General features: G+C 39.1%; 3 protein-coding genes across 7 annotated transcripts in view; 1 reads left to right on the forward strand and 2 right to left on the reverse strand.

Annotated features, from left to right (window-relative positions):
• Window positions 1–16,091, forward strand: part of LOC116059250 (microfibril-associated glycoprotein 4-like) — a 114,782-nt gene that overhangs the window by 70,264 nt on the left and 28,427 nt on the right. For 2 of the 3 annotated variants that reach the window (XM_035997623.1, XM_031312221.2), the window contains exons 1-5: window positions 13,363–13,456; window positions 13,605–13,760; window positions 14,784–14,822; window positions 14,965–15,061; window positions 15,131–15,298. In XM_035997623.1, coding sequence (XP_035853516.1) covers window positions 13,451–13,456; window positions 13,605–13,760; window positions 14,784–14,822; window positions 14,965–15,061; window positions 15,131–15,298 — 466 coding nt within the window. In that variant the 5' untranslated portion in view covers window positions 13,363–13,450. Of the gene's footprint in view, window positions 1–13,362; window positions 13,457–13,604; window positions 13,761–14,783; window positions 14,823–14,964; window positions 15,062–15,130; window positions 15,299–16,091 lie in introns of those variants that run through there. The other variant, XM_031312223.2, reaches the window with a different exon arrangement.
• Window positions 1–16,091, reverse strand: part of LOC116059246 (microfibril-associated glycoprotein 4-like) — a 118,274-nt gene that overhangs the window by 39,837 nt on the left and 62,346 nt on the right. The gene's annotated exons all lie outside the window — the stretch shown is intronic.
• LOC116059247 (microfibril-associated glycoprotein 4-like) overlaps window positions 1–16,091 on the reverse strand; it is a 181,905-nt gene that overhangs the window by 17,139 nt on the left and 148,675 nt on the right. The window contains exons 1-3 of one of the 3 annotated variants that reach the window (XM_031312219.2): window positions 1,674–1,767; window positions 1,373–1,528; window positions 860–898 (exon numbers count right to left, since the gene is read on the reverse strand). The exons of 1 other annotated variant lie outside the window; for it this stretch is intronic. In XM_031312219.2, the coding sequence (XP_031168079.1) occupies window positions 860–898; window positions 1,373–1,528; window positions 1,674–1,679 (201 nt within the window). In that variant the 5' untranslated portion in view covers window positions 1,680–1,767. Of the gene's footprint in view, window positions 1–859; window positions 899–1,372; window positions 1,529–1,673; window positions 1,768–16,091 lie in introns of those variants that run through there. One more of the 3 variants, XM_031312216.2, reaches the window with a different exon arrangement.

Below are 16,091 nucleotides of genomic sequence, written 5' to 3' on the forward strand. Positions count from 1 at the left end.
TGGTGCCCAGTTTCAGGAAAATAAGACCTGTTGTGAGATTAAATGATTAATGAGAGAAAGAGAAAGAAATCAGAAGAGATGAGCTGATATTCTGCTGGATGTTGGTCCTGGAGAACTACAGCACAGGACGGATCTTCATGCTGATGGTCTTCAGGGAGTAGTCATAACCTTTAAAACCATACCACTCCATTCCAACACGAGAGACAGTGCTGTCAGCCCCCCAACGATAAACACCGTTCGGATTTGCATTGTAACATCTGTTGTACCAGAACGCCCCCAGGTGTAATCTGGCACAGTTCCTAGTATCATCAGAGTCCTGGTCTTTGTCGAAGGTGGAGAACTTCATTCCGTTGTAACCTTTCAGGGAGTCTCCTACAGAAACACAACAAGTGTATAATCACAACATTATGATACAACTAACAATGATATATATATATGTATATATATATATATATATATATATATATATATTTCTGCTAAAGCCCAAACGGTCTTCTAAGCCCATCCCCCCACAAGGGAGAGCTGTGCACCATAGAGCGCATGTGAAGAGGGGGGAAGGGGAGGAAACCTATCTGCAGGTCATGCGCGGGGAAGAGGGAAGGGAGGGTGCTATGAAATGCGTGTGCCTGAGCAGTGATTGACATGCAGTTAGACACCCCCTCTGGCCCTGATTGGAGTATCTGGACAGGGAGCGGTGGATTTTTGCATCTTGCAGTACAGGCTGTAGGTGGTGCCAGAGGAGCCGGATTTTAAAAAAATACCTACTTCATGTAGTTCTACTCGAACATAGGGTCAGTTTCAGCAAATATGACAGCGTTAGTTTTATAAGGCTTACCTACTGCATCTTTAAAATACTCACCGTCCACCGTCCTCCTTCTGAATCCATGTCACAGTACACCTACACACACACACAGGTATTAGTTAATGTGATCCTTTAACTAAAATTGTATCCAAATGTACTTAAATTAGTTCTACTACTTCACCCGCCCAACCAGAATTAACACATAGGAGATAACATAGCCTATATTTATTTATTCAGCAGTAACTATTGGCCTGTTCAGCACCAACGCTGTTGCTCTCCGCGTTGTCTTTGGTGCTTCCTTAGGTCATTTCCTAATGTAAACATTAACCTGGTGCATTATAAAAAAAAATAGGTGAGGGTTGCTTCTTGCTTTCACAATTTACAGCAGAAGTTCTTTGAGAATCTCTTTTATATGAAAGATAAACTGGTATTGTGACCAAAATGTCCCTAAACTGACTGTCAGGACCTTGTAAATCAAAATTCGAAAAAAAAAATTTAATTGTGAAATCATAAGCAATACCAAGCCCTGATCCGAAGTTCAACCTGCGTCCCAGAGAGGATGAAGTGTACCTGGACAGCAGACGTGGCTCCGATGGGATAGATGGTGTACACTCCACTGGGTCGGCTGTTGTCATTGTTATAAATGTCACCGCAGTCCAATGGCAGGATGAGCGGGAAGCAGCTGATCAACAGAGGAGCCAGCAGGAGGAGGAGGACTGAAACCAGCTGGAACAGAAGAGATGTTTTAATTTAGTTTATTCAGTTGGTATCAAACATATGCACAGCTAGAATACTCTGTAAATCAAGCTGGGACCACAAGTGATTAAAATTTGTTTGCCAAACTATCAGATATATAAAGTTGTAAACTTACCTTCATGGTCAGATTTCAGCAGAAGTGATCTGATGAAGATCCTGATGTCAGTGTGTCTCGACACTCTGATGTCTCTGGTGTCTCTCTGCACTTATTTATACTGTTAAGATTAATAAGTTACTGATAATGACCAGCTGCTGTTTCACACTGATAAAACTGTAAATGGGTGGAAACATGTCCTTGAGTGTGTGTGTGTGTGTGTGTGTGTGTGTGTGTGTCTCTGCCATTGGCTTACACAAGGTTGGCACCCAAATCTGACATGCCAGCACTTTTTGGGGACTCGCCTCCATTAAAGGACCAAAGAGACAACTTTGTACTTTGGAGTAAAGCAGGGGTCTTCAACGTTTTTTAAACCAAGGACCCCTTAACTGAAACAGAGACGGAGCAGGGACCCCCTACTACATATATTGTATACAAGGAAAATGCATATTAAACTAGGCCTAGGTGTGTGTGTATGTGTGTGTGTGTGTGTGTGTGTGTGTGTGTGTGTGTGTGTGTGTGTGTGGTTTTGTGTGTTTGTGTGTCTGTGTGTGTGTGTGTGTGTGTGTGCGTGTGTGGAAACAGTAAGATGCAAGAAGCAAAATGTCTATAACTAATGAGAACCACACTTACACACAGTGTGTAGAGCTGCAATGATTCATCAATTAATCAGTTAGATTATTTTAAAAACAGTGAACTTCTTTGATGTCAGCTTGTTAAATGTGAATATTTATTACTAATCCATTCATCTATGTCTATGTGTGTACAGAACAAATAGATCTGAAAGACCATGCATGTGTTCAAGACAACATAATATGAAGACTAGATGAGTGATTGGAATATTATCTCCCTAAATGTTAATTATTATATATATATATATATATATATATATATATATATATATATATATATATATATATATATATATATATAATTATATCAAGAGAAAACAAAATCCTTAGATATTTGAAGAAAGAAAAAGGGAGACATAATGTTCATCCAAGAAACCCACTTGACACAATAAGAGCATAAAAAACTAAGTAAAATAACAAATGCACAAGTATTCTTATTATCATATAACTCAGCAAGAAGAGGGGTTGCTACAATCATAAGTTCCCATATACCTTTTGAGAAGAATAAATGCATACAAGATAAAGAAGGGAGATATGTGCTAGTGGATGGAAAAGTAGAGACTATCAAAGTATTGTTTATGAATGTATATTATCCACCAGATGAAACACCTGAATTTATGACCACAATGATGGAAGTGATAATGACACAAGGGAAAGGAATAATTGTTATTGGAGATTTTAATTTGGTCCTTAAACCTAACATGGACTCTACAGGCGGAACGCATAGGGCAGAAAAAACAGCCAATATATTAAGAAAAATATGTATAGAGACAGATGCATGGAGAACATTCCATCCAACAACTAATTATATGTATTATTATATAATGTAGCTCAGCGTAAATTCTGTCAGGGAGACTTCAATTACATTATCTCTCTTCTCTTTAACTGATCAGATGGTAGGTGGGTGTTACGTTTCTGTATACCAATCAGAATCGGGCACGTATGTTCAAGCCAATCACAGCATGACTACCATGTTTTAAATCTGTTCTCTCTCTCCTGCTTATGTCAGTTGTATTTTCAGACAAGAGTGCGACCCGCCTCCCCCCCTTCTACCTCCAGCCATATTCGGCACGGTGTTCTCCATCTTCTCCCGGCTGACCGCTCGTTTTGCCTATACGGATTTTTCTCACCACCACCAGTTTCTAGATTCCATTGGGGGATATGTTTTGGTTTTCCTAAACCTTAGAATTGTATATATACCCCGTGTACAATGGAGTCTAATCTCCAAAGTTATGTTTGTAATTACTTTGTGATATCTTACTAATACATGTTTGCATATCTGCAACGAAGTCTCTCCTGATTGAAATGTTATGGGGGCAGCTGTGGGCAGCTGTTTTTTCCCCATCCTGTGTGTGTTCTCTCTGCTTTTCCCTTGTGTGTCTGTGTGTGGTGTTGCTGACTCTGCCGGGAAGTAGGTCAAGTGGCATGGCCGTTCGAACCTTCCTACCTGCACAGCTGTTGCCTGTTCCACTAATCACCCCTGCAATACTTACACCCAGGCGGATCTCTCCATCGGCGCCAGATCGTTTCATCTACCAATGTGGTAACTTGGCTCTGAGTTAAAACTTTTGTTCGTTCCTAGTTTTGTCCTAGACCTGTATTCCTCGTGCTCACAGACTTTCATTAAAACATTTGAAATTGTTACTTTGTGTCAGTGTGTGGTTTCTCTGTGTTCTGGGTCAGAACCACGGTCATAACAACTAAGGGTTTTACATACTACTCGGGCAGATACTCTACATATAATAGACTGGATTATTTCTTTATGTTTAAAACAAATATGTCAGTTATTAGTCAGTGTGCTATTGGATCAATAACTTTATTGGATCATGCAACTGTTACGCTAACAATAAGACTAAACTCAAGAAAAGGAAAGCACTTGTGGAGAATGAATAACTCCCTCCTACAAGACCCACACTTTAAAGATAAAATTAATAAAGGCTTTTTAATGACTACATGGAGTTAAACGATACAGGAGAAGTAAATGAGATCACAATATGGGAAGGAGTAAAAGCGGTTGTAAGAGTAGAAATAATAGCATATGCGTCCGCAAAGAAAAGACAGCAGGAGCAAGGTTGATACCAATAAAACAGTTGGAGACAAAGCACAAACTTAATCCTACAAATGACATAACAAAACAATTAAAATATAAAAGATTGGAACTAGATAAAATGCTGTCAGAGGAAATAGAGAGAAGACTTATATTTAGGTACAAAACAAAAGCAGTATGATGGAGGAGCAAGCTCTACTAAAGTTCTAGCACATAAACTCAAGAAGCAAATGTGCAAGTCCTACATCACTACACTAAAAGACGAAACTAATAGAACACCAAAAAAAAGAAGACATAGCAGAGACATTTGTAAAATTTCATGAGAATTTATATAAGAAGGAAACAGCCCAAATGGAAATATCAAAAACCAAAAAATATCTTGATGAACTGAAATTAAAACAAGTCTCCCCACAGCAGAATGTTTCTCTTATAAGGACAATCTCAATTGAGAAATAACCAAACAAATAAAAAAAAAAAAAAAAAAACTAAAAGCCCCAGTGAGGATGGATTTACAAATGAATTCTACCAAGAATTTAGTGAGGCTGTGACACCAATTTTGCACAGTTTTGAACTTTGCATTAGATTCAGGACAATGGGCTCCAACTAAAGGTTGCAAACCTACCTTTGCAAACCAAGATCTTGTCGTCACAAAGACTTACAAATATCTTGGTGTGCTACTTGACTCACACCTTACATACCGGGAACACATTTCTAACCTAACAAAAAAGCTGAATCAGAAACTCTATGTGTATAACAAGATTAGATCATATCTTTCCTTTTCTGATTCTGAAACTTACTTACATGCAATTGTGTTTTCTACAATGTCCTACTGTCTTCCTATCTGGTCTCTTACCACTAAGGAAATTACTGAACCAACAGCACGACTATACAATCAAGCTCTCAAGATCCACAGTCATCTTCCAAAGTGGTCTCACCACTGCATTGCACTCACACGCTCAAACGCTCTGACTTACCAGAACTACATAAACAGCCACCCTATTGCATTTTATTTTCAGATTCAAAATGGCACTTCACCAGCACTTGCTGCACTTCTCCCAACACACAATATGACACCAGTACGCCTTACTAGGTCAGTCTCACAGGCAGTGAGTTCATTCCAGTCCCCCCCATACAAAAACAATTCTGGTCAGAAATCATTTTTTCATACATACACCAAAATTTGGAATGACATGCCCCATCACATCAGAGCACTACCATCCATCACTTTTTTCAAAAAGGCACACAAACTGTTCTCAACAGTTACACTTGCACACATTGATTGTTCATGTATTGTCCAAGTCTTGTTTGCACTGTTTATATTGTTGTTTTCAGTTGGTCTGTATCTGTCTAGCCCATGCTAAATGTCCTGTACCAATGTTTTTGTCCTCATGTGCCGAAACTGTATTGTTGTTTTAGCTGTCTGTATCTGTCTAGTCCATGCAGATGTCCTGTACAAATGTTTCTGTCCTTATGTATTGTAAGTTGTGTCCAATATTTTATGTTTCTGCAAAACTGGAATCTGCTGGAAACCAGTTTTTAAACGGAGTCAGGCCCGTTTATATTGTAACTTATATGTTACTTTTAACTTTCCTGTATAATAAATGAAAGAAAGAAAGAACTTGGAATGCATTAGTAATCACAGTCTTTCCCAAAGACGGCAGGGATATAACAGACTGTGCATCATACAGACCAGTATCATTATTAAATACGGATAGATACTTAGCTGATAATATAAGGCGTACTCTAAATATAATGGATCACTGCCAAAAAACAAAAAAGATTTGCTAATGATAACAATATATGCAGAGAAAGCTTTTGATAGGGTCCTTTAGCCCTTTATTTTAGATACAGCTAAAGCTTTCGGTTTTTATGATGAATTTGTTTCATGGTTACAAGCCATGTACAAAACACCCGTGGCTCAAGTAAAGGTCAATGGTTATTTTTTTTATTTTTATTTTTGCTATGAGGGTTGCTTTGGTTATTATTATTATTATTATTATTATTATTATTATTATTATTATTATTATTATTATTATTATTATCAGCACTGGGTGGACTACATATATATGTATATACATATCAAATATATATATATATAAATATATATAACATTACGATGTTAATGGGTTGTTGACGTGACATGGCATGTTTGTGGTTCAGAGCCCCAAATATAAATAAAATTAATAAATTCATATTCAATTTATAATTAGGGATTTATAAACTGTAGTTCCGGGCTGGATTTAAAAGCTTCTGGAAGGCCTATTATTGCACAAAAGATATAGTTGAAATGGTGCATCTCTCTGCTTCTACACCCAAAAAGTCTCTACACTCTATTAAATATGACAGAACGTGTAGTGTGCTGTCATGTACGACATCGTCGGCCCCAGGGGGTTGATAACTGTTATTTTACCTTCTGTCTCCATTTACTTTGGTATACTTTTCTACCTTTGTATTCTAGTCTAATTTTAGTTTTATATAACTCTTATTCTTCATGTCTTTTACTTTCACAGCTCAGCACTTTGTCATATTGGACAACAGTTACTGCAGGTCACGTTAGACAGATAATACACCTGATTTACTTTCAGGTATGAGGAAATCTGGCAACTACTGTGATTGTTTTATGAGATATGTTGTTAATTCTCTGAGGTCAAACAAACAGCTCTTATCTTAGTAATCTCCACTTCATCAAGAGTCCCTTTGTCACGTAGTCCTGAGACTTTAGTATATCTGGTTTAACCAGCTAATCAAACAGTCAGACAAATGTGATCATGACATTAAAATATATAGTTCCAAGCATATTTCACAAAGTTTAAACTTAAATTAACTAAGATAAATAAATGCAACTCTCCTCAATAAAGTACAAAATGATGAAACACAACACGGATGTCTGTGTGTGTGTGTGTGTGTGTGTGAGAAAGAGAGAGAGAGAGAGAGAGAGAGAGAGAGAGAGAGAGAGAGAGAGAGAGAGACACACACACACACACACACACACACACACACACACACACACACACACAATCTGTTTGATTAATTTAAAAACAGTGAAACTTCTTTGATGTCATCTTGTTAAATGTGAATATTTTCTACAACTAATCCATTCATCTAGAAAATAATCCACACATTATTCACCGTGAAGATAACCATAAGTCTCAGCGTAACTAGTGTGTGAATGTTTAAAGGATGTAAAAACAGCATTTAAAGTGTGATCACAAACATAAATGATGGTTAAGGTTAGCATTAGATTTATATTAATCATGTAGCTGCTATAGTTCAGGTCAGGTCGGGGGGGGGGGGGGGTGACTGATAAAAAATAACACGTCTGTGTGTGTGTAGTCTCATGTACACAGCACTGAGCAGCTGCTGCTTCACATGGGTAAGAACAGTGTGTGTGTGTGTGTGTGTGTGTGTGTGTGTGTGTGTGTGTGTGTGTGTGTGTGTGTGTGTGTGTGTGTGTGTGCAACCGATAAAACTATACATGGGTGGAAACATGTCCTTGAGTGTGTGTGTCTGTCATTGGCTTACACAATGTTGGCACCCAAATCTGACACGCCAGCACTTTTTGGGGACTCGCCTCCATTAAAGGACCAAAGAGACAACGTTGTACTTACCAAAGTCATTTTGGGGTACCATGGTTCTGGAGAAAGCTACACGCAGCAACACCACAGGCCAAGCAATCGGCCCGCTCCAAACAGGAACATCTTCAAGGGCCACTGTACTAGTTTTCATAATGACTGATATTTTCAGCAATATTTTAATGATTTAATACAGTTAATTTCATTTTTTCTCACTGTTGTTGTTATTTATACCCCAAACTCCATTATACATCTCACTGTAAAAGTCTAAATAAACCATGGAGAAAACAAAAAAAATCCTCCCAGTGAGTGCCCCCCCTGAGCCCCTTAGGGCCAGGACCAAACACCTTTATTTTTTAGTTTCTAAGATTTAAAATAGAAAAATAAAGTGCCAGTTTAACTAGGAACAGTCAGACAGGATCAGACAGAAAGCCTCTTTTTTATTATGTTATGTTTGTTTCTGTATTTATTGTGTATGTCATAATCCTGTTCAACATGTTTGTTTGTTTATGTCTGCACCAACCACCGAGTCTCAGAGGTAGAAACTAGTGGGAACTGTGAGACCGTGGCGCCCCCTTGTGGGCATTTTAAAGATAGTTTTCTGCTGCTTTAAGACCATTTAAGATCCACTCTGTCTGACAACATGAACATTTACCTGAGAGATACCTGAAGAGGAGAATTCTTTCATTTTAAAACTTTGATTTATTGATTTCTCACTTTCTGTAAAATTTAACTAACTCTGCCTTCAGTCCAGTTGAAGTGAGTCTGTCTGTCTGTCTGTCTGTCTGTGTGTCTGTCTGTCTAAGAAATTCGACTGTTATGTGACACCCACGTAGACCAACAGAAAAGAGTCGGCCTCTGATTATTTTAGAGGCCTCACACTAAGATGATGAAGATGACCGAAAAAAAAGTGTATAAAAAAAAGTGTCAAAAAAGTCAATTTTTTATATTTGTTTCCCAATAGAAGAGGGTTTTCTTATTTATTTGAATCAACCTCTTAACTCTTAACAGTTTATATTGCTTCACCAAAGAAACAAGCCCAGAGAAACAGTGAGATTTATAATGGAGTTTGGGGTAGAAATAACAAAAACAGTGAGAAAAAATGAAATTAACTTTATTAAATCATTAAAATATTGCTGAAAATACTCGTCATTATGAAAACTAGTACAGTGGCTGTTGAAAATGTTCCTGTTTGGAGCGGGCCGATTGCTTGGCCTGTGTGCTGGCGTGTCAGATTTGGGTGCCAACGTTGTGTAAGCCAATGGCAGACACACACACACACACACACACACACACACTCAAGGACATGTTTCCACCCATGTATAGTTTTATCAGTTACACACACACACAGACTCACACACACACACACACAAATACACATGCACACACAAATACACACACAGACACACACACACACACACACACACACACACACACACACACACACACACACACACACAAACACACACACACACACACACACACACACACACACTGTTTTTACCCGTGTGAAGCAGCAGCTGCTCAGTGCTGTGTACATGAGACTACACACACACAGACATGTTATTTTTTATCAGTCACTCCCTCCCCCCCGACCTGACCTGAACTATAGCAGCTACATGATTAATATAAATCTAATGCTAACCTTAACCATCATTTATGTTTGTGATCACACTTTAAATGCTGTTTTTACATCCTTTAAACATTCACACACTAGTTACGCTGAGACTTATGGTTATCTTCACGGTGAATAATGTGTGGATTATTTTCTAGATGAATGGATTAGTTGTAGAAAATATTCACATTTAACAAGCTGACATCAAAGAAGTTTCACTATTTTTAAATTAATCAAACAGATTAATTGTTTAATCATTGCAGCTCTACACACTATAAGTGTGTTTCTTCTCATTCTGTATTCACATTTCAGTTGGTTCTTTAATAGATATCCTAATTGGGCCTCATTCGCCCACCGTTTAGGAGAAATCGCCATTGTTCAGGAGAAATCAACGCAAATTTCCAAAGTGCGCCTATGACCATTTAGAAAATGACGAGGGGGGGGGGGGGGGGCTTCAGCTAGGACGACAGACAGAAGGGAAAGACTTAAGATAGCAAGTACTGGTTCAAAGCATGATAACCCACTATCAAAATGACAGAAACCTTTTTAAGGCTATGGTCCATTCTTCCTCCATATGTGCTCATCATGGCCTAATCCAATGCAAGGTCCTTCATAAAGTTCACCATACAAATGCAAAATTGTCTAAAATATACTCCGCTGTCCCGGACGCTTATAACAGGTGTAACCAGTCCCCCAGCCAACCATACTCATATGTTCTGGTCTTGCCCCAAATTAACAACTTTTTGGTTGAACATTTTTGATACCATAACTACGGGCACATTATTCCCCCTAACCCTTTGTCTGCCATTTTTGGCATTTCCCCTGACGCTGACCTCCCTGTTGCACTGAGGCGGGCCCTCGCGTTTACAACTCTGCTAGCTCGGACATTGATCCTGCTCAACTGGAAGCTTTCCTGACCCCCTACACACGACCGTTGGATTAAGGAGGTGCTCGACAATCTGAAGCTGTAAAAGCTTAGATCTTCTCGACATTCCTAGTGACATGGAACCCTTTCCTAGAGCTCGTTGACGCCCTCAGCGTACTTCCTGACTTGGAGGACTGAGCTCCTTTTCGACCAGCTGCCCCCCCCCCCCCCCCTCCCCTTTTTTGTTTTCTCTCCTCTCTCTCTCTTTTAATTTGTCTATCTTTTTTACTTTTATCTTTTGGTTGTTGTGTGACCCTACTGGTGTGTGTTTGTCAGTGTGCATAGGTCTGTGTTGTCTGTCCCCATTTTGGGCCTGTACTGGGTTGATTTGCGGGTGGGTGGGGGATTCGAGGGGAAGTGACATATCAGTTCCACTCTGCTGTGCTCACTTTGTTCACTGTGTTTTAAAAATAGTTGGGGGAAAAAAGAAGGCCTCATAGAATATTTATGAATTTATTATGAAGGGATATACACATTTACAGAGGCATTTTGTCCGGCGTGAAATTCCCAGCTGTCCGGAACACAGCATTAATATCTTATGGTACTTTTACTGTGCTGACTGCGTTGAAAGTGTCCGGAATACAGTGAGGCTACGTTAGGCTAAACATGGTAATAACTAACTACTGTACACACACACACATACACAGACTCACACACACACACACACACACACACACACACACCTGTGTGGAGCAGCAGCTGCTCGCTGTGGCCATGAGACTACACACACGCAGACATGTTATTTTTTATCAGTCACTCCCTCCCCCTGACCTGAACTGTAGCAGCTACTGTACATGATTAATATAAATCTAATGCTAACCTTAACCAGGTCTACAGATGTATGCAGATGACACAGTGGTGTATGCATCTGGTAATACCTGTACTTCTGTGGCTGACATACTAAATGCCAACTTAGACAAAATATCATCTTGGCTGGCCTCATCTTGTTTAACTTTATATACTAAAAAACAAACTCTGTCTGCTTTTCCATTAAAAAACTACCTCTAACACAACTCTTGAATGTACAAATTAATGGGGAACTTATTGAACAAGTCCCTGAAGTGAAGTATCTGGGAATAATTATAATTATATATTATATAATCAGTTGAATTTCAAAAGTCATATCAAGAAAATCTGTGAAACCATTATAGATAGAGATACTTTATTAATCCCAAAGGAAATTAATTAAGGCTAACTTGGGCTGTTTTATGATGATAAGAAACTGCCTGACTCTTGACTGTGCTTTTCTTTTTTTTAAATTCTATGATTCTTCTACACATATCATATGGCTTGACCACATGGTCCCAAGCTCACCAGACATCAGTTCAGACCATAGAGCGTCATTATAACCAAACCTTGAAAGTCCTGGACAAGAAGAGAATAAAGTATCATCACTGCCAAATTCTAAGCAAACATAAGATTTTAAATTTTGCTAATTTTATCTCCCTGCATTTTGTTAAATTGGTCTTCAAATGCCTAAATAATGCTGCTCCCCCAACCCTTTGCAAAACAATAACAAGACAGCAAAGTGGTACCAGATCCACCACCCGAGCAGCGTTAAAAGGCAATTGTAGCATCCCTTTCCATAGAACATAATTTGCCCAAACTGCCTTTTCAGTAAAAGGGGCACAAATATCGAACTCTGCCAGATCACTTGAAATGTATCCCAACATTAGCCACCCTCAACAAAAAATACCAAATTGTGGCTAAATCTGGGACAATCTTGCTCTCATATTTAGTTTTTACACTGTGCTTTCTCTGTATACTTCCTTTCTTTTTTTATTTCATTTTATTTCATCTTTGTCTAATTTTTAATAATGTAAATCTGTATTTTTATTTTTAACCAAAAGCCCTACTGGGGACAAGTGTCGTGAATTAGCTTCGGCTAAAAACACTATGATACATATATCAGATGACTGTTGAAGCTTATCTATGTTTTTTGTATCTGTCTCTATCTAAATAAACCTTTAATAATAATAATAATTATGTTTGTGATCACACTTTAAATGCTGTTTTTTCATTCTTTAAACATTAAGAAGGGTCATGCATTTTTGTTGTTTTGCTAACAAGGGGGACAGTACCCGCCCTCATATCGCCTACTGCACAAAACCAAGTCTTTACTCCAGAGATCTTTAACAGGGGGTCTGGGACCACTAGGGGGTCCTCAGAATCATTGCAACGGGACCTCCAAATTATTCGAACATACTGTATAATTAGCAAATATAAATCCCCATTGATGATAGGTAAGGTAGTCACTAAGGTAGCCATCCACAGATACAGTTCATCCTGAGGATTCACTGTGCCACATGTATGTTTTAACAAATCATGCAATACAATTATTATTTAAATTTTTTTATTTGATTTATTTGATTAGGACAATGCACATTACTCAACATTTTTGTAAATGCGCTAGTGTTAGCCAGTCGGCTAATTTTCAACTGTAGTCCTAATTACCTAGCATGCATGTCTTTATGGTGGGAAGAAACCGGAGCACCCGGAGGAAACCCATGCAAGCACGGGGAGAAGATGCAAACTCCACACAGAAAGGCCTGGGACGACCTGGGTTCGAACCCAGAACCTTGTTGCTGTGAGGCAGAAGTGCTAACCACGTTATTGTACGCCCAGTTTAATATGCATCTTCCTTATATACAATATATGTAGTAGGGGTCCCTGCCCTGTCTCTGTTTCAGTTAATTAAGGGGTCCTTGGTTTAAAAAACGTTGAAGACACCTGCTTTACTCCAAAGTACAAAGTTGTCTCTTTGGTCCTTTAATGGAGGCGAGTCCCAAAAAAGTGCTGGCGTGTCAGATTTGGGTGCCAACATTGTGTAAGCCAATGGCAGACACACACACTCAAGGACATGTTTTATCAGTGTGAAACAGCAGCTGCTCAGTAAATTATTAATCTTAACAGTATAAATAAGTGCAGAGAGACACCAGAGACATCAGAGTGTCGAGACACACTGACATCAGGATCTTCATCAGATCGCTTCTGCTGAAATCTGACCATGAAGGTAAGTTTACAACTTTATATATCTGATAGTTTGGCAAACAAATTTTAATAATATGTGGCCCCAAATTTTGGACAGGGATGCAATACCAACACCAAATAAGAGCGATACCAACTGAATAAACTAAATGACAACATCTCTTCTGTTCCAGCTGGTTTCAGTCGTCCTCCTCCTGCTGGCTCCTCTGTTGACCAGCTGCCAGCAGCTCGTTCTGCCGTTGGACTGCAGTGACATTTATAATAATGACAACAGCCGACCCAGTGGAGTGTACACCATCTATCCCATCGGAGCCACGCCTGCTGTCCAGGTACACTTCATCCTCTCTGGGACGCAGGTTGACCTTCATATCAGGGCTTGGTATCACTTATGATTTCACAATTCTGATTCCTGATTCAATTACATTTCTGATTTGATATGAGTCAGTTTAGGGAAATTTCGGTCACAATACCAGTTTATCTTTGATATAAAAGAGATTCTCAGAGAACTTCTGCTGTAAATTGTGAAAGCAAGAAGCAACCCTCACCTATTTTTTTTTATAATGCACCAGGTTAATGTTTACATTAAGAAATGACCTCGAAAAAGTTTGTTGTTTAAGTACTGAACTGAAAAGGACTAACAACAGGGGCGGAGCTAGACTCTCAGCACAGTGGGGTCAGAGCTTCATCACGGGGCCCCCCTGCTACCAAGTGATTTGTTTAAAAAAAATTCTAAAATAGCTATAAATCCATGTTGTAATCCAACATCCAGTTTGCAGTGCATTGTAATCAGTACTTTCTAGAAAAACAACTTTGTTTCAGGTCGGTACCTAATGGGTTTTCAGAGGGATATTGATCACTTACCTGTTCAGGCTGCAGGAAGACAGTTTGCTAGCTCTCCAACTTAATGACTGAATGTGACAACATCATGCAGCAATGTTACTGTTATGTGACTAATTTAGTTTGGGTAATGGACGGCAACAGAACAGGTGTTTGGATACTAATGCCATATCAGCTAGTTTGGTGAAGGGGTGGGACTCTGGTAACAACTTTTAGTTTAGACACCAAAACGGCTAGTTGAAATTAGAAAAAAGTTAGTGCCTTGGGTTAAAACACCGAACCCCTTGAAGGGTAACATTTTTCCAACCTGGACCATATTTTCCTATGTTTTTGCGTCTAAGTGACTGTTGGGAACAACAATCTTTGAAATTGGTCCAGTATTGGGCAGGGGAAGTAGTAGAACTGATATAAGTACATTTGGATACAGTTGTAGTTAAAGGATCACATTAACTAATACCTGTGTGTGTGTGTGTGTGTGTGTGTGTGTGTGTGTGTGTGTGTGTGTGTGTGTGTAGGTGTACTGTGACATGGATTCAGAAGGAGGACGGTGGACGGTGAGTATTTTAACTGAAGTCAACACTTCCTGTAGTTCCTTCACAATAAATCACATTCCAGTAAATCCTTGTTGTCTGGAAACATGATCTGTCAGATATCTTGTGTGTTTATCTAGTTAACCCCCCATCCCGTCCCCCCCAGGTGTTCCAGAGGAGGATGGACGGCACGGTGAACTTCTACAGGGGCTGGGATCAATACAAGACCGGCTTTGGTGACCCTGCTGGAGAGTACTGGCTCGGTGAGGAATGAAACCAAACTAACAGTCATGACTTCATCAAACTGTTCCTAAATGTTTGTTTGTTTTCAGGTCTCAAGTCTCTCTTCTACCTGACTAACACGAAAAAGTACGAGCTGCTGGTCGACATGGAGGACTTTGAAGGAAACAAAGCGTCCGCTCGTTACTCCTCGTTCTCCATTGACCCAGAATCTTACGGATACCCACTGCATGTTTCTGGATTCACTGATGGAGGAGCAGGTGAGGTTTCCACATTAAGGACGAGATTTTCAGCCATTAATGTTGTGGAGTGTGACATTGGTTCATGCTACATACTTGTCCCTAGACAAATACACAAAAAGTTAAACGAGTTGCTGAGAAATCAAATCAGTTCTGTTTATATTTCATGAATCACATGGTTTCATATTTTTATCTAATTCTGTTTTAATGAAGAAATGTAAGAACAAACAAACAATATCAATGATTGTTTATCAGGTTTAGTGTTGGGTACCGTATCCTGAACTTTTTATGGTACCGACCAAATTACGGCGGTAATACGGAAGACCGATTTGGGTATCAAACGGTGCCAAATGTCTGTACCTGAAAGTGCGTAAGCGCAACCTTGTCCGTCCTCTCTGCGTGTTGACAGAGATCGGGGCTCAGCGTCAATACACAAGTCTGCAGAGTTGAGGTTCAGACGGACGAAAATACGACTCTTTGTTGAAGTCACGGGGAGTCATGTCAATGTCGATAAAGTGGTCGCCAGTGTAGTTACACTTTTCAAAACTCCACACAACAACATAATATAATGGTGAGAGGAAAGGGGTCGCGGTGCGGTTAAACTTCCTCTGAGACAGACAGACAGAACAGGGTTCTCTATGCCCTGGTGACTGACTGACAGGCTGGAGGTTGTAAGGCAACTTTATATTTCCATACAGGAAGCACATTACAGTAAAAAGACTTTACATAAAACAATACAAATACATTTAAATAGTCATGAAAAATAAATACTATAAAGGCTAAAATAGAATGAGATAAAAAGAATAAAAGTTAC

The sequence above is a fragment of the Sander lucioperca genome, chromosome 22, assembly GCF_008315115.2.
Source record: "Sander lucioperca isolate FBNREF2018 chromosome 22, SLUC_FBN_1.2, whole genome shotgun sequence".
In the NCBI taxonomy this organism is placed as follows: Eukaryota; Metazoa; Chordata; class Actinopteri; order Perciformes; family Percidae; genus Sander; species Sander lucioperca.